The sequence below is a fragment of the Salvia splendens genome, chromosome 5 (assembly GCF_004379255.2).
Source record: "Salvia splendens isolate huo1 chromosome 5, SspV2, whole genome shotgun sequence".
Lineage (NCBI taxonomy): Eukaryota > Viridiplantae > Streptophyta > Magnoliopsida > Lamiales > Lamiaceae > Salvia > Salvia splendens.
The window spans coordinates 13,531,570-13,558,967 of NC_056036.1; the positions used below are offsets into that span (position 1 = coordinate 13,531,570).

The 27,398-nt window shown below is 39.9% G+C and overlaps 4 protein-coding genes across 5 annotated transcripts; 2 read left to right on the forward strand and 2 right to left on the reverse strand.

Moving 5' to 3' along the window:
• Positions 1-6,839: 6,839 nt before the first annotated feature.
• Positions 6,840-8,501, forward strand: LOC121803849 (protein trichome birefringence-like 19). Its single transcript, XM_042203438.1, has 3 exons — positions 6,840-7,148; positions 7,253-7,648; positions 7,740-8,501. Exons 1-3 carry the CDS (start codon positions 6,840-6,842, stop codon positions 8,499-8,501), a joined length of 1,467 nt encoding a protein of 488 aa, XP_042059372.1.
• A 785-nt stretch (positions 8,502-9,286) lies between these two features.
• Positions 9,287-13,504, forward strand: LOC121802088. Its single transcript, XM_042201655.1, has 9 exons — positions 9,287-9,564; positions 10,308-10,434; positions 10,560-10,660; positions 10,789-10,914; positions 11,032-11,152; positions 11,247-11,331; positions 12,026-12,139; positions 12,266-12,305; positions 12,981-13,504. The coding sequence occupies exons 1-9, from the start codon at positions 9,385-9,387 to the stop codon at positions 13,131-13,133; spliced, it is 1,047 nt and encodes a 348-aa protein (XP_042057589.1). The 5' UTR covers positions 9,287-9,384; the 3' UTR covers positions 13,134-13,504.
• A 1,292-nt stretch (positions 13,505-14,796) lies between these two features.
• LOC121805310 (translation initiation factor eIF-2B subunit delta-like) lies at positions 14,797-17,585 on the reverse strand. Of its 2 annotated transcripts, none has more exons than XM_042205116.1 (7): positions 17,266-17,585; positions 17,085-17,180; positions 16,517-16,860; positions 15,634-16,378; positions 15,458-15,554; positions 15,320-15,380; positions 14,797-15,218 (listed from the first exon to the last, which is right to left on the reverse strand). In XM_042205116.1, the coding sequence occupies exons 1-7, from the start codon at positions 17,387-17,389 to the stop codon at positions 15,156-15,158; spliced, it is 1,530 nt and encodes a 509-aa protein (XP_042061050.1). In that variant the 5' UTR covers positions 17,390-17,585; the 3' UTR covers positions 14,797-15,155. The 2 variants fall into 2 exon arrangements, with proteins under 2 accessions (XP_042061050.1, XP_042061051.1); XM_042205117.1 differs by having other exon boundaries at positions 17,290-17,581.
• A 5,975-nt stretch (positions 17,586-23,560) lies between these two features.
• Positions 23,561-26,205, reverse strand: LOC121802163 (cyclin-B1-2-like). The gene is made up of 4 exons (XM_042201749.1): positions 26,010-26,205; positions 25,820-25,920; positions 24,397-24,494; positions 23,561-23,850 (listed from the first exon to the last, which is right to left on the reverse strand). Exons 1-4 carry the CDS (start codon positions 26,127-26,129, stop codon positions 23,750-23,752), a joined length of 420 nt encoding a protein of 139 aa, XP_042057683.1. The 5' UTR covers positions 26,130-26,205; the 3' UTR covers positions 23,561-23,749.
• Positions 26,206-27,398: the final 1,193 nt, after the last annotated feature.

Below are 27,398 nucleotides of genomic sequence, written 5' to 3' on the forward strand. Positions count from 1 at the left end.
ACATCCTCCTCTAGCGGCTCCTCCAAACTATCAAGGTCGGTAGCCCTATCCGACTCCGGCTCGGAAGAAATGGCTAGCCAACTCGCCGGAGCTAACTTGGGTAGCCCCGACGCCGGACCGAGCGGTTCCCAACGCCGCCCCCAAGGAAGGAAGAAGGCGGCGGCCAACCGTCGTCGTGGCTCGACTCCCGAAGCCACTCCCGAAGTCGCTCCCGCTCCCTATGTGCCACCTCCACCCCCGAACAACTCGCTGTGGATGCTCTTAAGCTAACTCAATATGGCCGATAGGTCATCTATGACCCCCACGCAACTTGAAACACACGAGACCATGATAAAAGGTCTCCAAAAATAATTGGGGTTGATCCCGCCCGATGCGTAGTCTTATTAGGAGTTTAATTATGTAATTTTTAATTTTTAGGATTTTAATTATGTAATTTTTAATTTTAAGGAGTTTAATTATGTAATTTTTAATTTTTAGGATTTTAATTATGTATTTTTTTTATTTTATTTGTAATTTGTAATATTTATTGTGGTTTTTAAATGGATTTTAATATTATGGAAATGTTTTTGTTTAATTGAATTTTATATTAATTGTGCTCGTCCTTGCGGAAGAGCACAGTTGTGGGTGTTGTGCTCTTGCCAGAGAGCAGGCATGAATAGTACCGCCCAGGCCCACAACCGTGCCGCTGGCAAGAGCACGGTTGTGGATGCTCTAAGTATTTCAGTGAGATTCCAACGGTGTTTTTTATTGCAAAGGTCTTGGATCCAAAATGGAAATTAGCCGGTACCTCCACGATTTTAGATTTTTATTATAATAATTTGAGTTCTATTGATCTTGGTCCACTTAAAGCATTGCAATCGGATATCAGTGACGAATTCGGAGTAGACCTCTCAGAAACATTTCAAATAAACTTCCCAGACCGGTCAATTATCCAACAAACCTTCGAGTTTAACTTGCGTGCTCTCTACACCGAATATGAAACCAATTATAACAGTACTCACCAAGTCAGAAGACCTCCCCCTCATTAACAACATAACTTTGGCTTCGCATTTCAAGCCGATTATGATGAGCCCGACGCGCAATCCCAATTAGCCGACCTATACAGCTACAACACCGGCAAAAGGTCGACCTCATGTATGGTAAGTGGTTAGATTTATATTTCGATTCACTCTTTTCCTTTGGTGATGAAGGTCCTACTCCTCCCGCCCAAATCGACGTCCTCGATTGGCGGGGAACACACGAGAAAGATTTTCCCATACTTGCCTCAATGGCCAAGGAGATTTTTTCTGTTCCGCTTTTAGTGTTGGCTCATGTGTGTTGGATGAATCAAGAAGTAAGCTCTCCGCGAAAAATATGGAAGCCGTGATATTACTTGATGATTGGGTCAAAGCTGACGTCAGAGAACAAGAAAATGATTGGGATGATCGTTAGGAGGGATCACAAGAAGAATTCACCGGGGATGAATCGTAGGCCAACCGTCAACCGCCGGCCAAGCCAAATAGGTAAGTAAGGTAAGAGAACTACGTGAGCTTTGATTCCCTAATGCAAATGAGCATTGGGGATACGTAGACACTTCAACTTAAATTTTAAATTTAAGTTGAGCTCAAGTCCTTTTTACTTTATTTCCTTTTTTTCCCATTTGTTTCTAGTTTAAAAATATGCAAATACAATTAAATAATTGTATTTGTATATACTCTAGCGATGAAGTAGATTTCTCTATAAGGCTAAATTCAGGAAACTTTTGGCAATTCTACTATAATTGTTGATTGTTAGATTAAACTCAACATTTAAGGTTGAATTGCTAAAGGTGACCTCAATTTAGTTATGTAGAAATATCTCCTTCGCCGACTAAGAGTATATATACTTATACATTTATTGTTCAGAACTTCAAGTCTTTTTTGTAATTAGTAATTAGCTTCGTTGTAGTTGTAGACTAGTAGTCTCGTTGTATTTAAATTTTTGTTTAAGACTTCAAGACTTCAAGTTTTTTGTGATATGTAATTGTTGTAACTTGTAATCTCAATAAAATTGCAACTTTCATCGTGTTTTTTTTTTAATTTTATTTATGCACATTTCATAGATAAACAAATAAAAAATGCAAAAAAAAAAATTTACGAACCGCCGAACCGGCCGAAAACCGGCGGTTCAGGCAAAAAACCGGCGGTTTTGAACCGCCTCGTGAACCGGCGGTTTTTTGAACCGGAACAGGAACCGTCGGGACCTTTGGCGGGCCGGTTTCGGTTCATGGTAATGATGAACTGTGAACCGCCGATTCATGAACCGGAACCGGCGGTTTCCGGCCCGGGTGCATGCCTAGTTTATACCATTATGTTACCAATGGATGCAATAGCTTATAACGAGGTTTTTCTAATGATGTCGAATTTATGATTCATTTATACTACTATTAGACTACATATATAATTCCTCCACAAACTTTGCCAAGTCCCGTCAGATTATACAACTTGCACAATCACGTCGGGTTTTATTCTAAATCTCAATCTTCTCAAAAATATAGTATCAATTTTATCAATCATTTTCATATTATTGTCTCTGAAAGAGTAAAAATTAAGTGACATCCTTATACGTCAAACTACTATGCTAAATAAACAACACACAAGTCAAACTACTTTGACTATCAAGTCAAGTTATTGACTGTTTTTTCACCAATTTTGACCGGTCCAATAACTGTTTTCTTTCTATTTGACTCAAGCACATAGGATGTGGTCGATTTTTTCCCATTAAAGGAATAGATTAGATTAGATCTGGCGCGTTTATCGTTTGAGTTTAAGTTGTTTCACTCACAATCAATATTAGATTATGTAGATGTTGCATCAATATTAAATTATCCCAACACAGATTAAATCATATCTTGTCACGATACAAGACAATGTTGATACAGATGGAAGGTCGTAATTTTTTACCGTATCCATATGGAGTATTAGGCCACCCGCAACGCGTCACGCGGGTGGCTTGTAACCTGTCACGCCGGAACGAGACGGCGGCAAGACGCGTTGCAGCGTCCCGTCTCGTCCCCAGTCCTCCGAGCGTCCCGTCCCGCCGAGACGGATGGCGAGCCGTCTCGCCACGCGCCAGCGCGACGTGGCGCGCTACGGCGCCATGCGTGACGCCCACTCGCCGGCCCGCGAGTGGACATCGTCACGCTGACGCAATAAATTATTTTTTTTAAATTTTGAATTTTAAAAAAATAAAAAAAATTGAAAAACGGTAATATTACCACTTATTTTATTTTATTTTTTACTCTATAAATACCTCTAATTCATCCTCATTTCACACACAAATACACATCTATTCTTCCCAAATCATCTCCATTTCCTCTCCAATTTTCATCTAACCTCTGATCACAAAATGTCCGCGACGGAAACTCTGGCGGTGGCGGTGCCGGCTCCGGCGGGTTTGACATCAACGCGTTCGGCGACTGGGGGCATGTACAATGTCCTGGGTGGTGGTTCCGGTTCGTCGACGCCGGGCACCCAGGATTCGTCGACGCCGGGGGTACCAACCACCCCATTTTGATGTGGATGCATACGCCCGCCCCTCCGCCCCGAGTTATTCGCAGGGATTATCCAAGATTCGGGAGGATTATTCGGTTGAACCTACTCAGGAAGGAGGCCGAGGCGGTGGAGGAGGCCGAGGCGGTGGAAGCTCGAGGGCGTAGGCGGAGGCGGACGAGGAGGAGGAGGATCTAGGCCGGAAGTGCTTCTGGGAAAAGGTCACCTAGGATCAGCGCCGGGCACCCAGGGTTCATCACCTAGGCTGGAAGTGCTTCTGGAAAAGGCTGGCTGTGTACAACGCCTGGATCAGCGTCTCGTACGATCCCATCGTCGGGAATCAGCAATCCCGGAAGTGTTTCTGGGAAAAGGTCACCTAGGCCTACCACGATATTAAGGGGTCCCGCCGCCGCACATATAAGATGCTCCGCGCTCACTTTGACCGAGTCGACAGAGAGGTCAAAAAATTCTGTTCCATCTACAAGAGTGAATCGGCTCATTACCAAAGCGGAGCCACAGGAGCCGAAATTCTGAGGTCGGCTTTGCGAGTCTACTTCGACGACACCGGCAAATAATTCAAACATGCCGATGTTTGGGAGGTCGTCAAAGACGAGGAAAGGTGGGCCGGCGGTTACCGGTCCAGCTCGGGCTCGACCTCGAAGCGCACGAGGCACACGGCGAGTGGCTAATACTCGTCTAGTGAGGGCGGTTCGGGCAGCGCCGCACAAGAGGTTGCCTCGCACGAGGTTGAGGGCACGACAGACGATGCCGGGGGATCGTCCCGTGGGCGCCGTCGGCCGCAAGGAAGAAATGCGGCGAAGGCGGCTAGAGGGAGGAGGGGCCGAGCCGAATCAAGCCAGGCGGGCTCGGGCTCGGGGGCACCCTCGAACTCCCTAATATCCGTGTACATGACCGCCACAATGGTGGATACTTCCCGCATGACGCCTCACCAATACCAAGCCTATCTTGCCGGAATTGAGTTTATGGCAAAACAACTTGGTATTCCGCCTCCAGGTGGCTTCAGTGCACCTCCACCGCCTTCGGGGGATGATTCGCCGGCGGAGTAGTTTTTTTTATTTTCTATAAAATTGTATTTTAAATTATGTAATTTTTATTTTTTTAGGATTTTAATTATGTTTTTTTTTTTGTTTTTTTTGAATTTTAAGTTGTATTTTTATTTTATGTTGTAATTTTATTTTATTTAATGAAGTGTGTTTTTATTAATTGAATTTATTGGAAATAAAAAATGAAATTGAATGAATAGTAATTTAAGAGACGGTTAAAGGACATATAAGAGATGGAGGGTTGTAGGTTCCGTCTCTTAGTTAAGGAGATGGAGTAAAAAAGTACAGTGAGATCCATGAATAGTAATTTAAGAGATAGTTAAGGGACGAATAAGACCTTATGTATATATCTATCTATCTATTGGCGTGGGATGCATTAGAAGATTCTTGAAACCCAAAATAGTAATAGGAGGTATATAATAAAATAAAAACAGTAAAGTTTAGCAAAAAGAGGATAGCAATGACTCATATGATGGACGCGTGGAGTATCATGTGTTATTTTTAGAATGTGACGGCACATAATTACTGGTTAAATAAGAGTAATTAAACGGCATAATGCTATGTATAGGTAGTGAGGTTAGCATAATTACAATTAATTATGTTGAGAGGTTTTATTAATCGGATGCTAACATCCTATAGCATTAGAAATTGTATAAAGTTGTCAAATTTGGTGGCTACTACGTACAGTTACACTTCTCTTGAATCGTCATCATCTTAGTTGCTGTCCTAACATAGAATTAACTAATGAAAAATTCTTACTCATTGTTTTGCAAGATTTATGAATTATTGTTGTGCCCCGTCTCTCACTTTCGGCATTTTAGATATAACGAAAGTTAGAGCTTTAACAATGAGACCATTATAATATTGCACCAATTATCTTGTAAGAATAAGTATTATCAGAGGATTTCCTCAATGAATCTTATGGAGTATATGTTCTTAAGACTTAACAAATGAATTTGTCCACTTTTCGAGATTTAGAAGAGGCATGAAAATAATAACTCTTGAATGAAAATTGGATAGAAGTCTAGAACTCCAGTGCTAAAAAGAACTTAACTAGTATTTTTTAAGGACACAAAAATTTAGTCGAAATTATTAGTGTTTGATTTTTTTTTAAAATAACCATAATTTAGGATGCAAAAGAAATTGTCCCTAAGTTGAAAACAAATTATTGTAATCTTTTGTTTTTAAAGGAAGCTTTTCTTTATGTCCTCTAATTTTAGTTGGGACACCAACACTAAAGACTTTTTATGAAACGTCGGTATTATAATTAAATACACATATTAGCGTCCTTAACAATAGCATTAAAAATTGCCCATAGCCATTCTTTTTGTTGTGGTGCAGTTTCTTGTAGTGGCTATAATTAAATGGTTTCGCCTAAAAGGTTTGGGTCAAATAAATTGCGTCAAGATAAGGTCGGCCCTAACTTCTTTTATTTGCAGGTTTCATTTCCAACTTTTCTTTTAATTACTTAACACTCGTAAGCTTGAACATAAAAATGTTCACTCTCATATTACTATTTGTCGCACCATGCATGCATTGTCCATAGCCGCAGCTAAATCCCTAAACACACTTTGGTTCCTATTAAGTACTCCTACCATTTTTCATTTTCTTCTTATCCTTATTAATTGTATTTGATTTCATTTTTATTATTTTTGGTCAGTTGACCATATATTTTATTAACTCATTCCACTCACAATCACGATAAAACTAAGTATATATATAAAAATTGGATAAACATTCTACTAACTTTTCCATCTCACTTTTCTTAATAAATACTACACCGGTTAACTATGAGACAATTAATAGGGACTAGATGAAGTATTATCTAATTACCACAATATCTTAGCCCTTGGAAAGCGCTTGACCATTATTAATAAACTAGATAAATACTATGAGTAATAAAATCTCACAGATCTATGCAACATTAAACTCGGAGCATTTTATCTATTACTATCAAATACTCATGCATAGAAATGTTTACGAACTTAACAATTTAATTAACAAAGAAATAATGGATACTACTACTAAATATGACATTCAATCAATTGTTAGTGTTTTCCTTATTGAAAATTCTAAACCATTGTTTCTTCTACAACCTCACTGCACCATACATCTTCAACCTCTTTTCCTTCAAACCTCTCTCATTTCCTGAAATTCGCCTTACATTTCCCAAAAATAAAATTAGAAAAAGAGAGTTTTGTTTTAAATTTTTTTTTCTGTTTTTGAAAAAGCTCATGGCGTCAAAATCTTGTAATGATAATTTGCAATGAGATCCCAGGCTTCGGACCTTCCCGTTGGGAAGGCTCAGCCACGAAGAAAAACATCAAGGCTCGCTCCATTAATCGCTCTAATCATTCTTCTAACAATCCCTTTATATTACCCTGCATTAAGAGATTCGTCGAAAAAGTTGTACGAAACGACGTCGCCGCGGTTGGAAGATCTGGAGGATCCAATTACCCTGACTTCCCATGTTGAAGAAGCCCCTCCAACTGAAAACCCTTGCTCCATCGACTGCCACGACGACAACAAGGCCAGCGTGGACACGGCCGTTGTCGTCGACCGCCAACCCGCCCCTGTAATGAAAAAAAATGATAAGGTGCTTCCATCACTCAAATGCCATGATGCATGCTCAATTTGTAAATTAATCCTCAATAGTAAATGGTTGCTTTTGGAACGAAGGGAAGAAGAAAGAGGATGAAATCTGGGAAAGGGCAGAGAGAAGATGAAAAGGTGCAGGCGATGATGAGAGGGAGGAGTAGCCATCGTGGGAAAATAAGAAGCCGAGTCTTCGAAGGGGATGAGTGCGACTTGTTTTCGGGCGAATGGGTACCGGATCCGGATGGCCCGTATTACACGAATGAGACGTGCTATGCAATTCAGGAGCACCAGAATTGTCTCAAGTTCGGACGGCCTGATCGGGGGTATTTGAAATGGAGGTGGAAGCCCGACGAGTGTGAGCTGCCCCTTTTCGACCCGCAACAGTTTCTGCAGCTCGTTAGGGGGCTATCATTAGCTTTTGTCGGCGATTCTGTTGCCAGGAATCATATGCAGTCTTTGATTTGTCTCTTGTCCAGGGTAACTTTATAGGAGTATATTTTGATTCACTTTTACATGTCTCAGTTTTATATTTTGGGACGTAGTGACTCACCATTGATCACCTATCCAGGTTGCCAGTCCAGTAGACATGTCGGAACCAGGGGACCAAAACAAACGGTACGAGTACAGAGAGCACGATTTCAACATTACCATGTTCTGGTCTCCCTACTTGGTCAAAACCGCAAAAACCGACCCGAACGACGAGCGGCGCCCTTACGAGCTTTTCCTCGACGAGCCCGACCCCCACTGGACCTCCCAGGTCGCCCTCTTCAACTACGTGATCATCTCGGCAGGCCACTGGTTCTTCCGCCCCACCTACTTCAGCCTCCACGGCCGCCGCATGGGGTGCCTCTACTGCCCGGAGCCCGACGTCACCCACCTCACCTCCTACTTCAGCTACCGCCGTGCCTTCCGCACGGCCTTCCGGGCCATCAATGACGCCGGTTTCGGGGGCGTGGCGTTCCTGAGGACGTACGCGCCGTCGCACTTCGAGGGGGCGGCGTGGGACAAGGGCGGGGACTGTGCAAGGACGAGGCCGTACAGGAGGAGCGAGGTGGTGCTGGAGGATTACAGCCTGGAGATGTATCTGATACAGCTGGAGGAGCTGAGGATAGCGCAGAAAGCGGCCGGGAGGAGAAGCGGAGGGAAGTTCAAGCTGTTTGATGCGACGGTGGCGATGCTGCTGCGGCCGGATGGACATCCTAGTAAATATGGTCATTGGCCGGTCATCAATAACACATTGGCTAATGACTGCGTGCATTGGTGCTTGCCTGGACCCATTGATGCTTGGAATGATTTTTTGCTCCAGTTGTTCAAGACAGAATTAGAATAGCATTACTACATTTTATTTAACTTTGTTTCGCCAAAATGTTTCTCATGTACTATATTAAAGTGGTCGTACGTGTATTTACTCCATCTCGTTCACCAATCCAAGTTATACTATGTGTCTATGTCTACGTTGTTAAAATGGCCACACAAGAAAATAGTAGTAATTCAATAATAGACAATCACGATACCAAAATTTTATGCGGAAAAATCATGGCCGCACGAAGGAGCCAAAATATGCACGATAGAACTGCAGTTCATAGAGAGATTGCAAAATGGATTAGTGAAACAACGATTATCTCATTATCACCTACCCCTAGTTATGGCTGGTAATAGGGGTTAATTAGATAGCCTAATGGATTCCAAGGCCCAACATAACACTCTCAATGGATCGGCCCGTTAACCAGGGGGAAATGACAACTTTGAGCCCAAGTCTCCTCTTCAATTATTTCTTAAATTAGAAAGTTTATATTTCTGAGAAATAGACAAAAAAATATAATAATTCATCTTTATTAACGGTAGGTGTTGTAGCATATGTTATATGTGATAATTTTGTATTATACATTTTGCCTGTTTACTTATGTTTGAATTCTATTTCAAGCTCTCTCATATTTTGACTCATTGTGTAGTATTTTATAGAACTCTTACAAAGTACTCCTATAATATCTAATTTTACCTTGCTTTATTTTTGTCTTCTTTATTTTATCCCATTTAATATAGTGAGCATAATTTTCTAAATTTGACGTAATGTTTTTGGGTAAATATAAAAAGGAAAGTAAAGGCGAAAGGCGGCCGAGAATACTATACAAAGGGGATTTCGTGTATTCTCCAAAAGATCTATATTTCCAGTTCTTACTTTACCTTGAAGGAGGAGCAACTAACCACACAAGATGGGTGGTGGAGAAGGAGAGGATCCCCAGAAGTTGAAGCGAATTGCGGCTGCGGCCTACGATTACGATAACGACTCCCGCTGGGCAGATTATTGGTCCAATATTCTCATTCCGCCGCACTTGGCATCCCGCAACGATGTCGTTGACCACTACAAGCGCAAGTTCTACCAGCGTGACATCGTGCGATCTCTCTCTCTCTCTCTCTTCGATGTCATTTTGTGCCAGGGTTTTATCGGGATTTAATTGGTTTTTCCCCAATTGAACCTTGTTTATAATCCTTATTGAAGACTAATCAGGATTTTCTATCGGGCTTTATTTTCGTAGCTTTTCCCCCCTTTATATTCTTACTTGATAATATTATTCTAGCGTAGTATTGGAGAAGATATTTAAGATCCGTGCGCAGTTCAATTCAAGTAGAAATATATTTTGTTATGCTGTTTTTGTTTTCTTTCATCGTTGAATGTGGTCTGGACTCAATTCCGATGCAGTTTTTTTCGAACGGTATTACTTGTGAGGTTCCGATTGTTATCGTTTTCGAGCTTCAGATTTGCGTCCTCGATTTCCTTCATTGTTTTCATGGATGTAGAGATGGCCATTGAGTGCAGCTCAAAGCTCTCCTTGTCACTAGGTTTTAGACATATATGATGCTAGAATTGCTTGATGTATTTCTACCACAAGGCATTGGGTTTAGTATTTGAAGGATAAGATAAGATACTTAAACTAGTACAAATATAATTAATCCGTCAAAGTAATGGTAGATTGGGGTTTAGCTTCGGTTATTTTTATCTTTCCATCCTATCATGAAAAGTAAACCCCCCGTGGGAGTTTAATTTCCCTATGATCATCATATGTGGAGGCCACATTTAGTGGCTTGTTGGTTCTATTTGATATTTTAAAGCCGCATCTTGTTTTTAATTTTTCAGGACCCTGATCTAGTTGTCGAGGCAATGGCGACCAGCAGCTCATCCCAGTCGACAACAACATCAAACCCACCGCAACAATCCTCGTCATCAACTGCTAACCCCAGCGATACTCGCCAAAGGAGTTCAGGTCTCAGTCATAATTTCCACGTTTTACCTTGAACGAGATTGAAGTTTCACTAGTTTATCAGTCTTATGTTTTCTGTTGAAGCTAGCTATTCTTTGATGTGAAACCTATGGAAAATCATCTTGTAGGGTCCTCTGGTAGAACATCGGGGGCATCAACTACTCCACCAACCAATTCTACATCATTGCGTTGGGATCAACATACAATCCAATTTTCTGTCAATGCTTGGGTAAGTTAGATTTCTTGGTATTAAGATGAGAAGGTATTCATCATCTTCAAGCTGATGGGGTTTGCTTATAGTTTTGAGGTGGAATATTGTTTTAATATTTCATGTTGATTTATATGTTTTTCTGGCAGGTTTTTATCGTGGCAGTCCTTGCAATATTTCCACTTGTTCCAAGGAACCTCTCCAATCGGGCATACCGGCTTTCCTTTTTTGGGACTGCATGTTCTTCCTTGTATTCGTTGTATTCACTATACGGGGTAACGTTCTAGAGTAGCCTATTTGCAAAATATATCATCTATGTCTGTAATGCCTAGATTGTTGACAATTTATCAGTGCGCCATTTAATTTTTAGTATAACTAATCAATGTCTGCAGAAACCTAGAGCATGGAACTTGCAGGCTGTGCAAGTGTGGTTCCAGTCGGTGGTAGTCACCAAAGATTTTATGTACTCAATCTACTGCCTTACCTTTGTCAGCTCACATCTGGTTCTCAAATGTTAGTTCAACCTGTCTGTTCTCTCTGTCTTGTGTTACTAGATATATGATGATTCTCTTCGATGATAATAAGTTGGCTCCTTAATTCTGTTCAGTTGCTTTACTTCCTATAATGTGCCGGGCACTTGAGCATGTTGCAAAGTTCCTGAGGAGTAACTTTAGTAGATCAACCATATACAGGTAATTAAGAAAGCCTGTACTTCTCCTTTAGTTGCTCAAAATACACTTTTTTAGCCATAATAGTCACGTGTTGTGCTTTGCAATGCGAACTTTGAAATAGGATGTATCCATTTTTCCAAAATACCATAGTCCACCAAATCGTTTCTTTGCTTGCATTTACCTCTCTACATGTATTCCATTGTTGATTCCAAGCACACATTTTAGGTTTTAGGTTAATTCTGACACCTCCATATTTTGTAAAGAGTCATAACTGTAATTACAATGGGGCTATTGATTGTGTAGTAATTTACTCTTTGATATAGTTGCAATAAACACATTAGTGGATATTTGATTGTCTTGTGGATTGTTAAGTACAGGGAGAAGAAATAAGGAAAATGTAGGAAAAACTAAGGTGAATTATATCACATTGTTATTTGTTCCTTGGCTTATAGCTTTTCTAAGCTGGGATAATGGGGATTTTACTCGCAAGATTTTAATAATGCCGTCGAGAGTCCTTGCTTCCTAAGTCTCTTGGGTAGCTGTATCCGTATCTGTAGGGAATGCCAGAATACCTATATTCTTTTGTTCTTTTATATTTTTATTGCTTACCCACCTAAGAAACAGTTTTTAAATTTTTTATGCATGGGTCACACTTGTCATTTTGGAAGGCCTGCCTCTGTAATATGTTTGTGATTTATTGGTGGGACTTTTACAGGAAATACTTGGAAGATGCTTGTATTTGGGTAGAATCAAATGCAACTACCCTTAGCATTCTCTCCTCACAGGCTGAAATTGGACTTGGGTTCCTTCTGATTATATCTTTGTTATCGTCAGTACTTCTAGTTTTTTCATTATATATTTACTTTAATTCATGTATTTTGTCATAGCTTCTCTAAAAAAAAACTTCCATTTCTTGCTGTGATACTTTCTTGCTCACTACAAATTTTATCTGCAGGTGGCAGCGCAACATTATACAAACATTTATGTACTGGCAGGTGATAACTCCTCTTATTTTATTCCTTAATTTTTATCCACTTTTAGGTTTCTAAAATTTTTAGCTACTGGTCAACCTCCGCTAACAACTGCAATAATTAGTATTAATTTTTCTCCTTTCGAGTCCATGGGTTCTTTAGTAGTATGTGTGGAAGAGATACATAGGCTAGTTCTTATGGTTTTGAGTTTCCACAATAGTTAATGGTTCAATTATCTCCTGCTGCCGTCCTCTATTAGGAGGTTTTATACTGGCTTTCAGAGCTGGTGCCTATAGCTGATCATTGTCAGAGAGACACCACAATAGTAGTATACAGTCTCCAGAAGTAACTTTCTACTATAATGAGCTATTGCTGTTACCAGGATAGACATTTTTTGTATACTCACTCCGTCCACTGCCAATAGTCTTGGTAGGAGATGACATGAGTTTTAGTGCAAAATTGGTAAAGTAGAAGGGAGATATAAAGAGAAGAAGTGCATGTAGTATATTATTAGTGGAGAATGAGACTCACCACATTAGAGAGAAAAAATTGCCATAAATTGAAGGTGATTAATTTTTGTGGATGGACCTTAATGGAAAAACATGACTATGACGGAGGGAGTGTATGATTCTCAAATGCTACTTTGTTAAATCAAAATTGTAGAGAAGGGCTGATATTTTGGATATCTTTCTTTGGCAGCTACTGAAGCTTATGTACCATGCTCCTGCCACTGCTAGTTATCACCGAAGTGCATGGTCTAACGTTGGGCGAATAGCGAATCCATTAATCCAGCACTACGCCCCATTTTTGAACACCCCAATGGCAACCGTTCAAAAATGGTGGTTGAGATGAAGTCTTGAGAAGAGGTTAATGACAAAGAAGTAAAATCTGGAGTAGGCTGATTGTTATAAGAGTCACTTAGACACTCTACGTTGATTCGAAAACGTCCAGAATTCTGTATTTTCGATTCAAAGCAGTTGGGACTAAATCAATGGCAACTAATAATCATTGAAGACCTGGCTTCATCTAGGTCCCAGTTAGAAGGGATTCCCAGTTCGGTCTGTAGCTTTATTTTATACAATCAATCTTTATGTTTTATAATTATAGCTTTTTCCTCAGCCCACAGGAGGTTATATTTGTGAAACTTTATTTGAGACACCTTGTAGCCTACAGACGTTATGGGAAAAGTTATGGATTGCTTTAGCATTCAAATTTCTCAAAAATAGATCCCATTGTTGTGTTTTAGTTTTCTTGTTAATATATGCGAGAACTAATTTTCCACGTTTCTTACGTTTCATTCAATGAGAACTGCTAATCTTTCCACCTGATGCGAAACTTCTACATGCACAAGAAACTCAAACCATATTTACTCCAATTTCGTTTCATAGAATTATATTTGTTTCACTTCCATAATACTAAGATTTAACCTAAAATTAAAATATAAGTTCTATCTTAACAAAATGCCTTCAATTTTTATCTAATTCAAGAATATAGGAAAACAATAGTATTAATCTCCTCTCTGGTTCAAGTTTCAGTCTGCTATTAATCTAGGAGCACAAACTCATTTTCTTTAGACAAAATCAATAAAGTTAATTAAGACTCTATTAAACATTTATTAATATTTATTATTAGTTAATGAAAATTTGTTAGATATGAATGCTATGATTGCTATTACATGGTGTGTTTTCTAAATCATGAATATCGTGGTTTTACATAGAAGCATGTAATTAAAAGCAATATATTCTGGATAAGAAACAGTTATCTTATTATGGTATTTTTAGTAATACTATATCATAGTGTCATTTGTCATCTCAATGTTATGAGACTTTTAGGTTTGATACTGCAACCATTCACTACTAAAGTCCATTTCCTATCAAGTATAAATATGTACTACTATTTATTTGTGCAATGGAATCACATAAGAGATCCTTTAATGATGATATTATGATTATCACTATTTATCCTACAATTCGTAAAATTTGGACTATTTTATTCAAATAATTATAGAAGAGAAATAATACGATAGAAAAAATATTTCTTCTCATTAAAATTAAGAAATAGGGTTAGATACCATAGAAGCACCTCGAAACTTTATACTACTAGTTAAGCTTAGTAATACCAAGATAGAGAATTATATATGAATATTTTTAATTGTTTGATATAGTTAAGCTTAACTCAAAGCCTAATATAAGACAAGGGCCCTCTCCCATCTTACCAAAATTATAACTTTAACCATGTTTATATAACTCACCAATTTGTTAAGTTAAGCCATGTTATTTAATATACTATACAAATTTAGATAATTTCTTTTCTATCAAACAACAACGAAAAAAAATCTTATCTTTGCATATCTTAACATGAAGCCTTTTTACATACCTTCTCATATCCCATCTTTCTTATCAAACGGGTCAATACATAGTATAATCTTTATTTCTGTGATTTACATAATTTCAGTACAATGTGTGTCGTATTCTAAAACATCATAAAAAAATTTCATATGCATATTCCTATCAAATACTCAAAATATCTTAACATACATTCGTATAAAACAATTATTTGCATCATTCAAATATATAACAAGATATTATATCACGCGCATGTTATAAAAAACAAGTTTATACACACATCATTCAGAATAAATAATCTAACTAGCACCTAATTCTGCTTTCCAATTAACATAATTCAATCTTTGCTAGCTCTACTTCTTAATCCATCTTTTCCTCTTCACTTGTAATATCAGTAAATGTGCAAGTCTGTTAGCCAGTAATATCATCTAAAAAATTGGTTAATCTATAAGCTTGGGGGTGGGTCAGTTCGTCAAGGCCTTTCCAGATTCTAGCACAACATCACTTGGATTTCTCTACATGCATAGCTCTATCTCAACCAGTATTCTCTGTCATTTTCTCGGAGTATAACTGCTACCTTTTTAGCTGGTATCTAAAACACAACATACAACGTCAATCGACACACCAACTCATGAATGCAGATTTTTATGCAGACTCATAATGAAAATATGCTCCAACTTTTTTTGAACTTACCATGCCATACCCATAGTCTGTTATGATCACTGATACATAATCCGAAGGTGTTGCATCATAACTGTTACCAAAAACAAAAAATTAACTATCAAAACTGCTTTCTATAAAATGACCACTCAATATTAAAACCATACTTACAGCAGGTTCAAGGGTTGTATATTCTCATTACTAGTCCAACCATCCAAAGAATTGATATCCTCTCTACCGGAAACCCTTGAAATCATTTCAGCATCACCTGAAAAGGGTGTGCGTATTAAGTGCATAATTCGATGCAAATTAAACTACCTTCTCTTATATGGACAACCTGATCTTACCAAGCTCATTACAGGAAATGGAATCAAGTTGAACCCTCTCGTGAAACTTGTAAGCTTCACAACATATCAGGACTGGGACACGGAACTGATGGGCAACCATAGCAATACATGCAGTGCCAACTCTTGAGTAAACAGTTCCATTTGCCAACACCGAAGATGCACCCAGAAAAACTCTTGTTACTTCATGCATGACATAAGAAACAGCATTTATATGAGTGTATGTACAACTAATTCCTTTCCCCACAAGCCTGCGAAGCAGCTTTTTTCCTTCAAGCTTGGGACGCGAATCAACTATCACCACTCGAAACTGTTTTCCAACCTCATGGGCATGTAACAGTAGCATTTCAACAGCAGAAGACGATGCATATGTCAGAAGAACATCACCATCCCTAATTTTAGACACAGCATGCTTCGCAATAACCTTATCTGCTAGAATTATCTTGTCGTTTATAAAATGATCAATATCCGAGAGAAGACTGGTAATTGCTTCTGAATCAGAGATGTTTAAGGGAAAGCTGGCAATTCGTCTCTTAAGAAACCTAATTGCATTGCTCATGCTGATTGAAAGGGGTCTACATTCTATCAGAAAAGAAACATAACAGTTTATTTTAGAAGTCAAGTCCCTAATAAGGTATGTTTCAGGTGGTGTAGAATAATCCTTGATTGATTCTTGAAATGCTTGCAATATCGCAATGCACCGGGTATTGCCACCAGATATATCCCCAGCTAGATATTGGAAACCAACCTGTCGAGTTAAAAGTTCATGTTACCACAAGCATTACGCAAAGAGAATAAATACTAATTTTACGTCCGGGAGATCTCATAAATTCAGTATCGATGACCCTTTGAACCAAGATTATTCAAGAGTGTTCGGACTAAATACCTTGTATACAGCAGGATGGATGGGGGCTAATCGAAAGAAGTTCGATTCCAGGTGAGTGAGCTTTGCACCATGATCATACTGAGGTAGATGCCTAAAGAGTTCAACTATTTTCCTGGCTTCTGCTTGTTTTACTACAGACCGCTTCTTTGTCTTGTCAAATCTGTTTTCATCACCAAACTGCATCCGTGGATTAGGGAAATCTTTCTTCCTACCTTTATCTGTTTGACTGTCCCTCCTTTTTATCTCAGAAGCAGCAACAGAAGAGTTGTCTTTCCTTTGTGGAGCTGGCTTTACAGTCTTCCCTGCATTGGCTGAATCGACTCTAGCAGTCCTGCTTCCTTCACCTGGAAGATGCAAAATTAACCGAGTGAAATGTGTTTATGTTCCAAGAGAAGAGAAACTAGAGCCACAACACAAAAAAAGATTGCAGTTGAGATGCACAAAACATGCGAAGAACTTAAACAGGGCAACAAAAATAACATAATGGTAAGGAATAAATAGAAAAAGTGGGGAACATAAATGTGATATGACGAATTGTGATTTAAAAGCTGATTATAAAATATTTTACCTTTGATAGCAGCCTTGGCAGCACGCTGTGCCTCTTGAATCGCCCGTCGTTGAGCTTTGGTCGTCTTCTCTTTCAAAGGCACATTTGCCCCTCCATCTGATCCACAATCGGATGAATTGCTCATCAAAATCTGTCAAAAGAAAACAGAAGAAAAGAAGAAAAAAAAGCCTCAAAGTTGAACCAGGTTTGGAATTAGCGTCATTACTCGGAGACTTGGTGATAGGTGAAGGAGTGGAGAAGTTGGAAGTATTGTGGGAGAGCGGCGGGAAGTGGCGGGGGAGGTCGGTGGAGACGTGCGGGATCATGAATCCGACCTTGGGGTGGATTTGGGGGTTAGGGTTTAGATGCAGAGGATTAAGGTGGGAAATGGATTCCGGTTGCCGCAGAGATGAAGCTTCAAAACTCGCCGCAGATAACCGCTAAATTTATAGTACTAGTAGGTAATAATAATAGTACGGAGTATTAAATTTTTAACCTAATTTTCCGTATTTAGATTGACACAATTTTATGCATGAGATTGTATTACAATGACCCATGCCATACTAATTTTATCAAATCGGATCGACTTGAATAATTGAATTGACCCCATGCTCAACTATAATCTCAAAATCGGATTGACTTAATGTCTTAATATGAGTAATTTTTCTAATTATTACGCATTAGATATCATGCATCCCCATTTGGACCTCATAATATATTTTAGATTTTTTTAATATAATTATGTATTTTAAAATTCTAAGAGCACCCACAACCGTGCTCTTGCCAACGAGCACGGTTGTGGGCCCGGCCCCACTTTTTCTGCCTGTTCTTAGGCAAGAGCACAACACCCACAGCCGTGCTCTTCCGCAAGGACGAGCACGAGGGTCCCACCATTCTATTATTCAATTTAAATAAAAACATTTCCACAATATTAAATTTCATTAAAAAAACTGAAATAATATTACAAATTACAAATAAAATAAAAATTACATAATTAAAATACTAAAAAATAAAAATTACATAATTAAAATCCTAAAAATTAAAAATTACATAATTAAACTCCTACAAATTAAAAATTACATAATTAAAAGCTCAAAATACCCCCGTGAAAGACTATTCATCCGGCGGCACTACCCCCAATTGTTTTTGGAGACCCAATATCATGGCCTCATGCGATCGAAGTTGCGCGGGGGTCATAGTTGACCTATCGGCCATATTGAGTTGGGCCAAAATCGCCCACAACGAGTTGGTGGGAGGTGGAGGTGGCGCATTGGGAACGGGAACGGGAGCGGATTAGGGAGCATCGCCGGATGGAGTCGCGGCGCGACGGCGGTTGGCCGCCGCCTTCTTCCTTCCTTGCGGTCGGCGTTGGAAACCGCTCGGACCGGCGTCGGGGCTACCCAAGTTAGCTCCGGCAAGTTGGCTAGGCACATCTTCGGAGCCGGCGTCGGATAGGGATACCGACCTTGACCGTTTGGAGGAGCCGCTAGAGGAGGATGTTACACCTCCCCTATACTTCAGATGCGACCACGTCTCCTGCCAAATGTTCAGGTACTTGAACGGCTTGTAGTTCATGGATTGGTAGGTCGACAAGGCGGAACTGATGATGTCGACCTCGCTCCGGCCGCTCCCCTCCGACCGTTCTTCCTGGAGGTAATACCCCTGGAACTTTTGGATTTCTTCGTTGGCTCTGTATATGGCGTTGCGCACCATACTCTCGTTGCGCTCGATTGTTCCCGCCGGCCGGTTTTCATTGTACCGGCGACAGATGCGCCACCAATAATGATCGCCGGATTGGTTTGTGCCAACCTCCGGATCTTCGGAGATTGACAAGAACACCTTGAACAATTGCTTCATCTCTGCTGGAGTGTACGGTGTGCGGACACCGCTAGTAGGAGGAGTCGGAGTTTGGGAGGGGCCGCTCGACCTCGCTCTAGGCTTGGGTGTCCACCCGTGTAGCCCTTCGGGGGCATCTTGGTCGTCGATCGGGTAAGGCCGGTAGCCACCCGGAACTCCCGAACTTTGAGTTTGAGGAGGGGCCGAATATTTCGTTTCCGGACTAGGAAACAGTTGTGAACCGAACCAATCGGGGTTCCAACCGTGGGAGCCCGGGGGTGATCGTCGTGGCCGGACATTGTTATGTTGTAGGAGTGGAAGAAAGATTGAGAATGGAAATGAGAGAATGTAGATGAGAATGAAAATAAGAGAATGTAGATGAGAATTGTGTAGTGTGTTGTAAATTTTTGGGTGTGAAAGTGAGGGTATTTATAGATGAAAATGTGTATTTTTGGGGAAAAAATGAAAAAAATTAAAAGTGGGTAGAAAACGGATATAATTTTTTGGGAAGTGGGAAAATATTTTTTTATTTTTAATCGATTTTTTAAATTAAAAACCGATTTAAAAAAAATCAAATTGCCAACGGCATAGCCGTTGGCCAATCAGCGTCTGCCACGCCACCTGCTCGCTGGCACGGACGTACTCGATGCATCGAGCAGCGCCGTGCCAGCGGCAGACGAGGTCTCCGTGCCGTTGGCACGGACGGACGGACGTCGTCCTGCTCGCCGTTGTGGATGCTCTAATACACGATGGCAAAATATCAATCTGACTTGTTCCACTCCAAAATAAGCACAAAGCTTCTTGTAGGACGGGCGAGGAAACCCTTGGGGGACGTGAAATGTTGTACGTCTCTCTCGTAAAAAGCCTTCGTCTTTTGGTTGTTTCCGACAATCGGATCCGTAGGCAACACAACATCGGCTTGGCCATCAATGGTATGGATTTTACCAAACAACTGGGTCTGGGCCTCGGACATGTTGGACATATGAGTGATGTACACATCTTGAGATCTGGGAGTGGACGTTGGAAAATCCAGAATGTTGGCCTACCTTTTGTGACCATGAAAAAATAATGGAATGAATGAGGTAGTTATATATGAATATTGAAGATATTAAAGGATAAAAAACAAAAGAATGGGAAGAAATAAGTTGTAAAACGGATATATTATGAATAATAGGTAAATTTTAAATAAAAATAATAGTATTATCTATTTTTTTTAAATATATAATAACAATGGTTGGAAATGACTCACAGGGTTGCGAGTGGGCTTCATGCCGCTTGCTAATTGGCCGGGATGGCATATAGGGACAACCGCTCTCTTGTCTCTTGGGTTCGATAGAAGCTGGGGACAGGACACTTTCAACGTGTAATGCATGTCTCGTCCCTCAGAACAGAACCCAATCAAAGCATTGTGGATGCCCTAATTGTGGCAAAAGTCATACTTGCTCCATTTAACGCATTAAACACATTTGGCCATTTTTTTCAATATTTTCATTCTTATATACTCACTCAGTCCCAAGGTAGTTGAGTCGTGTAACTTTTTGGATTGTCCCAAGGTAATTGAGTCGTATATATTTCTGTATTGTCCCAAGGTAGTTGAGTCGTATATATTTCTGTATTGTCCCAAGGTAGTTGAGTCATTTCTATTTTTTTCAAAAACTTTATCTTCTCTCATATTTTACTCTCTTTTCATCTCTTACTTTATTCTCTTTACTTTAACTTTTAACATATTAATTTCTTAAACCGTGTAATAAAAAAAATTTCCCAACTAACATAAAATTTTGTGCACTGTATTTGAGTATGATTAGTTAATACTGTAGAAAACAAATAGGATTCAAAATAATGTAAAGAGAATAGTATTTCCACTTTTATAACAAGACTCTTTTTTTGTTTTTGGATTTTGTAATGGTATTTCAATGCCGAAAACTATTTTAAATAAAAAAAAAGGTGCTTAGTATAATGAAAAGAAAGATTTTATACTTTTTAAAACTTTTTTGTGGATGCATAATGTCCTTCGGTTATGAAGGGCAATAATAGCAGAGTTAGGCCATCCACAACGCTGTCTCTATACCGTCTCTTAAACCGTCTCTTAACTACTATTTGAGCACTATTTGAGGGCCCCACTGTCCTTTTTTCCTCCATCTCTTAACTAAGAGACGGAACCTGCAACGCTCCGTCTCTTAACCGTCTCTATACCGTCTCATAATTACTATTCATTCAATTTAATTTATAAATTTTTTTTAAAACCCAATTCAATTTAAACAAACACACTTTATTAAAATTAAAACAACATTACAACTTAACATTAAAAAAACGAAGACATAATTAAAATTCTAAAAAAATAAAAATGGCATAATTTAATCTTCTCCGCCAAAATTTTCCCAAATGTGCTCAATTAGATCCTCTTGGAGTTGGGTGTGGGCGCTAGAGTCGCGTGTCCTTGCCCGAATAGCCAACCGTTCTTGTATAGATGGATGCGCTCCACTTCGCGGCGGACTACTTGCGGTTGAGCTTCCGGGGGATTCGGGGTCGAACCAATTTCCGGCATCGGGTCCTTCGTCTCGGACAATCATGTTGTGCAAGATTATGCACGTATACATGATGTCGACCATGCTCTCCATGAACCACGAACGAGTCGGGGCTTTGATGATGTTGAAGCGCGCTTGGAGAACCCCGAACGCCCTCTCCACATCCTTGCGCGCAGCCTCCTGCTTCTGCGCAAAAAGAGCCTGCTTTGGGTTCGCTGGCCTGCCGCACGTCTTCACGAAGGTCGGCCACTTCGGGTAGATGCCGTCGGCGAGATAGTACCCTATTTTATACCGCCGGTTGTTGGCGACGAAGTTGATGGCCGGCGCTTTACCATCCAAAACTTCGGTAAAGAGGTCGGACTGTTGGAGCACGTTTACGTCGTTGTTCGAGCCAGGGACCCCGAAGTACGCGTGCCAGATCCAAAGTCGGTAGTCGGCAACGGCCTCGAGTACAACGGTTGGGTGGGTGCCTTTGTGGCCGCTCGTGTAGGAACCCCTCCAAGCCACCGGGCAATTCTTCCATTGCCAGTGCATGCAATCGACACTGCCAAGCATCCCGGGGAATCCGTGCACTTGTTCGTGCAGTTTGAGGAGGAACTGACAATCCTCCGTGGTTGGCCTCCGGAGAAATTCGTCACTGAAGGCTGCCCGGACGCCTCTGCAGAAGTTGAGCAAGCACAAGCGCCCAGTGCTGTCTCCGATGTGCAGGTATTCGTCGAATATGTCGGCCGTTTGTCCAGTTGTAAGCTGCCGGATGGCTGCAGTACATTTCTGCAGCGTCGTGTGGCTGGGACGACAGACCGCGTCGAACCCTTCTCGGAAGAACTCCTCCCTGGCCGCCAAAGTATTCGCTATGTGGAGAAATAGCGGTTTCCGCATGCGGAAACGGCGACGGAAATAGGTATCTCCCCAAATCGGGTTATCGCAGAAGTAGTCGCGTACTAACCGTGCGGCGACTTCCTCCCGGTTCCGATTGATGTACTTCCGGGAGCGTCGTGGGGGTGGTGCGGCTTCCTCCGCCTCTCGTCGTCAATCTTCTTCGAGTGATTGTTCCATTAATTGACGCATTTGCTCAAAAGGATCCATTTGTTTGAGTTGATTGAAGATGGAAATTGGAGTGATAGAGAGGATTTGAGAGGAATAGATGTGTGTTTGCGTTTGAAATGAGTATGAAATAGAATTATTTATAGAGTAAAAAATTAAAAAATGTAAAAAATGAAAATAAAAATTTAACGGTAATATTACCGTTTGAAAAAAAAATTAATTAAAAATCGATTTTTTTTAAAAAAAAACCAATTATTGCGTCATCAGTGACGAAGTCCACTTGCGGGCCAGCGAGTGGGCGTCACGCACGCATGGGGACGTGCCACGTGTCCCTGGCGCGTGACGAGCCATCTCGTCTCGTGTCTCGCCGAGACGAGCTACGCGACGAGACAGGCGCGAGATAGAGACGAGATGGGCGCTGCAATGCGTCTCGCGGGGGTCTCGTCTCTCCGAGACGAGACGCGAGCCCGGCGCGAGACGCGTTGTGGATGGTCTTACATAGCCCCAATATGGGACTTAGGCCCCTAGTCAATCAAAATATTTATTTTTTATTTGTATATTTTCACCAATTTGTAGTATTTGGTGTTAATAGTTGTGCAAAAGCTCCTATCATTACATTAAAACATAGGATAATTATTATTTTTTAAATTGAATTTTAGCCTCTAATAAAATAAATTTATTCGTTCGGCCGTGATGGAGGGTATCTAAGTCAATTTCTTTTACATATGGAGTCTCATTTCTTACTATTCTGTCGCTTCTTCTAGATGGGGCCAAGCTGAGAGGTTTGAAGCAGTGAGGAGTGAATTTGATTACCCCAAAGGCCAAAGCTGATCTCGAATTCAACCACAGCCAGCCAAGAAAAGTAAAAACACTACATACAGGGTAGCCAGGAAATAATAATGGGTAGGGCAAAATTATATATAGAGTGATTTTGAAATTTAACAAAGGGGGCATTTAGTGTGTATATTGTTTCATAAATATAGGAGGGTGAGAAGAGGTGAGAATGGGCATTTGCCCCAGAAGAAGGATGTTCGGGTTTGCACTTGATTTAGCATACACATACATATTCACAAGAAAAGCAGCAAACAAAACTGGAAAGAACATATGATACTTAGCCAATGACGAATTCCGACAGTAGGAAATTAAGTCATAAAGAAAGCAAGCTCCAGGTATAAAAGCACGATGACTCGAGAGCCTATTTTGAGCCTTTTTAAGGGGACAAAGTATATGTTAGAATCAATACACCTGGTAAAAGGCCCTGAAATCGATTTGATTGGTACTTCACATGAAACTGGGGCATGGTGGTCCTTTAGACAGACCAAGACGAACTTCCATACCATGATGCATGTCAACTGGACGGTATGATTCAGATTCCCTGGGATCTGAAACGACACATAAAAATTGAGCAAGGATCCGGAAAGACAATCAGAACCATAACACAAACATTTTTCAGGTAGCATCATGAACAATTAAACCATAATATATCTCAAGACTCGACTGACAGTTCAGAAATCTGTTTCCTACTTAAACTGCAAGGTATAAGTAAATGTATGGATTGAAACACAGATACAGCAGGACACAGCAAAAATACAACATGCATAACTTCAGCAATAGGTGTTGACATGCTATTGAAGAGAATGAACTTCAAACTCAGAACTTTAACCTTATAGTTTAGGACTTCATATATTGGTTACTATATTCAAACAATACGGTTCACTATAATGCCTTTCATCGCTAGTTGTCAACTGAAATGGTCCCAGCAGCAAGTTTTTATTGTTTTAAGGTTTTCAAATAATGCTATAAGATCTAAGGTATTACTTTGTCTATTCATAGTCCTTGACACCCAATGTCAAATTGATGAAAAGTAAAATGGGAAAGGTTCAGAAATTTGAAATTTTGAATAGAAATCTCTCTCAGCAATTCCTTACCATTAAGATAATCTTCAAAACCAAACTCTTCCATTGTTCCAGTGAAGGCCTCTAGACCTACAAATGATGAAGGTACTGCACCAGGAGGCCTTTGAAATCTGTAAAGCAAAAATTGATTGCATTATAATACATTCCAGATAATTTGTGTACGGCTAAAGTGTAACAATAACATCCCGAGAGATCTATATAGCATCATATGAGGTACATTGTGCACTCACAGACAAGATTTATAAATTCAAACTATCATCTTGCAAGATTCAACACATGGAACAGGTTTCTACATCACTATTATAAAAGGAAACAAACGTACACAAAATTTCCCATAAAGGAAAAGAACATAAAGAACTTGATATTGCGTGTCTCGATACCAATGAAAATGAAATGGTACAAGAACAAACACAAGAATCTTTATGTCATACTCCCTCCGTTCCTAAAGAATATGTACTTTGGCTTCGACAAGAGGTTTAATGCAAAATTGGTAAAGTAAGAGAGAGGTAGAGAGAAAAAGTAAATAAAGTATTGTTAGTGAAGAATGGGTCCCACTTCATTAGAGTATAAAAGAGTTTCCAAAATTAAAAAGAGCATATTCTTGTGGGACGGACTAAAAAAGAAAGAGTGCATATTCTTGTGGGACGAATGGAGTAGCATATTATTTGGGACAAAGGAGACAAGGCATCATAAGTCATGTCAAGAAACAATATCACTCACTAAAACAAAATAAAGCACATTAAGTACAAATCATATTTCTTCCAACTTTCAACCTAATGTTACAGCTCGCATATGGTAGCAATATCACCAGCTTCATTATAGGTTATTATCATTGCTTGTCAATCAGCTCTACATTACCACATTCCATGAATCCATATATATGAAAGAAGATATACTCAGCGAATTCTATTTACAAAGGCAGGTGCATAATAGACGAAATAGAAACTTCAGTAGCACATATAACTAGCTGAAGACCAAAAATAAATAATCATGAAATCAGTTTATCTGTTTATGACAGTCATGACTAACTCTTTTCAGCAGTCTTCAAACAAATAGTATCATAAGAAGCCCATTCATAGAAATACTATTAGAGAACCCACTTCTGCATACCATTTATTCAGAATATTGCAACTTTCAGACATTTTAGCAAAAGAAAAGGACCAGGAACAAATGAACGGAAACATTATAGCAGAATCAAACAAGTTACCATTTGAAAGAAGACATCACTTGAAATTTAGTATGGAAAGAAACTTTGACATTACTAGATTCAAACGTATAAAAGCTACGAAATTAAAAACCAATTTTCCGCCAAACTAAAAACCCTAGCCCCTAAAGCTCCCTACACAATACAAGCAAAATTAAGAGAGGGAGAGAGAGAGAGAGAGAGAACAAGTGTGCAGTGAGAGAAAGAGTAGGGAGCTAGAGAAGCACAAACTTGGAGAGAATCTGACGATCCATCTCCATCTTCATCGGAAATGCTGCTCCGTAAGTATTGGACAGGATTTTCTTCTTCATCTCATCTTGCGTTTGCTTCGCCTGTTCAATACCAAACATAAATTCAACAACAAAGTCACAAATCAAGAGACAGAGAGAGAGAGAGTGTTTGTAAATTGTTGAAACATTACAGAGCGACGGGCAGACTGAAGAGGATGTGGTTCGATGATATCGCTCTTGACGCCGTGGATCCCGAATCGCAGCAAATCATCGGTGCGGCCTTCCAATGGTATCGTCTTCGCAGGATCCATTATTATTGTTGTAGTTTGTGAATTTTTTCGTTCTGCAGTTCTGCTATTTGTTTGCTCAAGAAAGAGGAAAATGGCAGCGGAGGAGAAAATATGAAATATTAAAAAAAAAGAAAAAGAAAAAGAAAAAGAAAAAGAATTTAGGTTATCTTTCAGCGCAAGAAAATACTCCCTGCGTCCCGGGCTACTCGCTCATTTCCTTTTCGGCACGGAGATTAAGGAATGAGTGTATAGGAAAGTAAAAAATGATGGCTGTAGGTGAAAATTTTTACTAATAATGGAAAGAGTGCAAGTAACTTGGGACGCCCAAAAAGGAAATAAGTGCGAGTAGTGCGGGACGGAGGGAGTATAATATTGACCGTAGGACTGCGGTCATCAAAGGCCCAAAGAGATTCTACAAGAACATAAAAAAAATTGGTGGGCCTTTGTAGCCAAATGGGCTTATTAGGTGGATTTTTAGTGTTGTTTTCGAGTCCAAGCCCTAATTATATTTAAGCTTACTAAAAACAAGATTATTTTCCTAAAATCTGTCGTAAGTATCACTTACATTAGAGAATTCAAAAATGGAAATTCTCATTTATCATTTTGGGATGTACATAAAAAAATACTTATTTTGCCATTTTGGGATGTCCAAAAAAATAATCTCATTTCTATAAATGGAAACTCTCTCTAATAAGGAAAATAGTTGATTAATCACTAATTAGTGTAATTAGTATTTGATTTGATCTTTTCTATAATTGTTTCCCTTTAATCATGTATTTTACACCTATTAATACAAGTTTCTCCAATCACCAATTCACGGTGATTCCCATATCAATTCTCACATGGTATCAGTCATCCTGATCCTCTAAACCCTATTCTTCCGCTGTCATACTCTCCTTCCTGATCGGACTCGACCCCTCCGACCGGCTGAACTTGTCTCCTTCAGTCTCTCTCCCCACTCGCCATGGCAGCACAAACTCCAGACCCTCTACTTATCAATACTATGATCAATATGACTCCGGTGAAGCTCGATTCCACCACCTATCTTATTTGGCATCGTCAGGTGCTGCATATGGCCGAGTGCTTTGATCTCCAAGGCTTTCTCGACGGATCTGTAGTCGCTCCTCCATCTTCTTTGATGCCCGATGTTGGCGTCTCTTCTCTGTTGGGATTACCGCAGCAGAAGATATGCCCTTAGGTCAAATGAAATGGAATGGGAGGGCCCTTTCATTACAGGGAGATATACCTTTGGTCAAATGCTGATGTGGAATGGAAGGGCTCTAAGGGAGG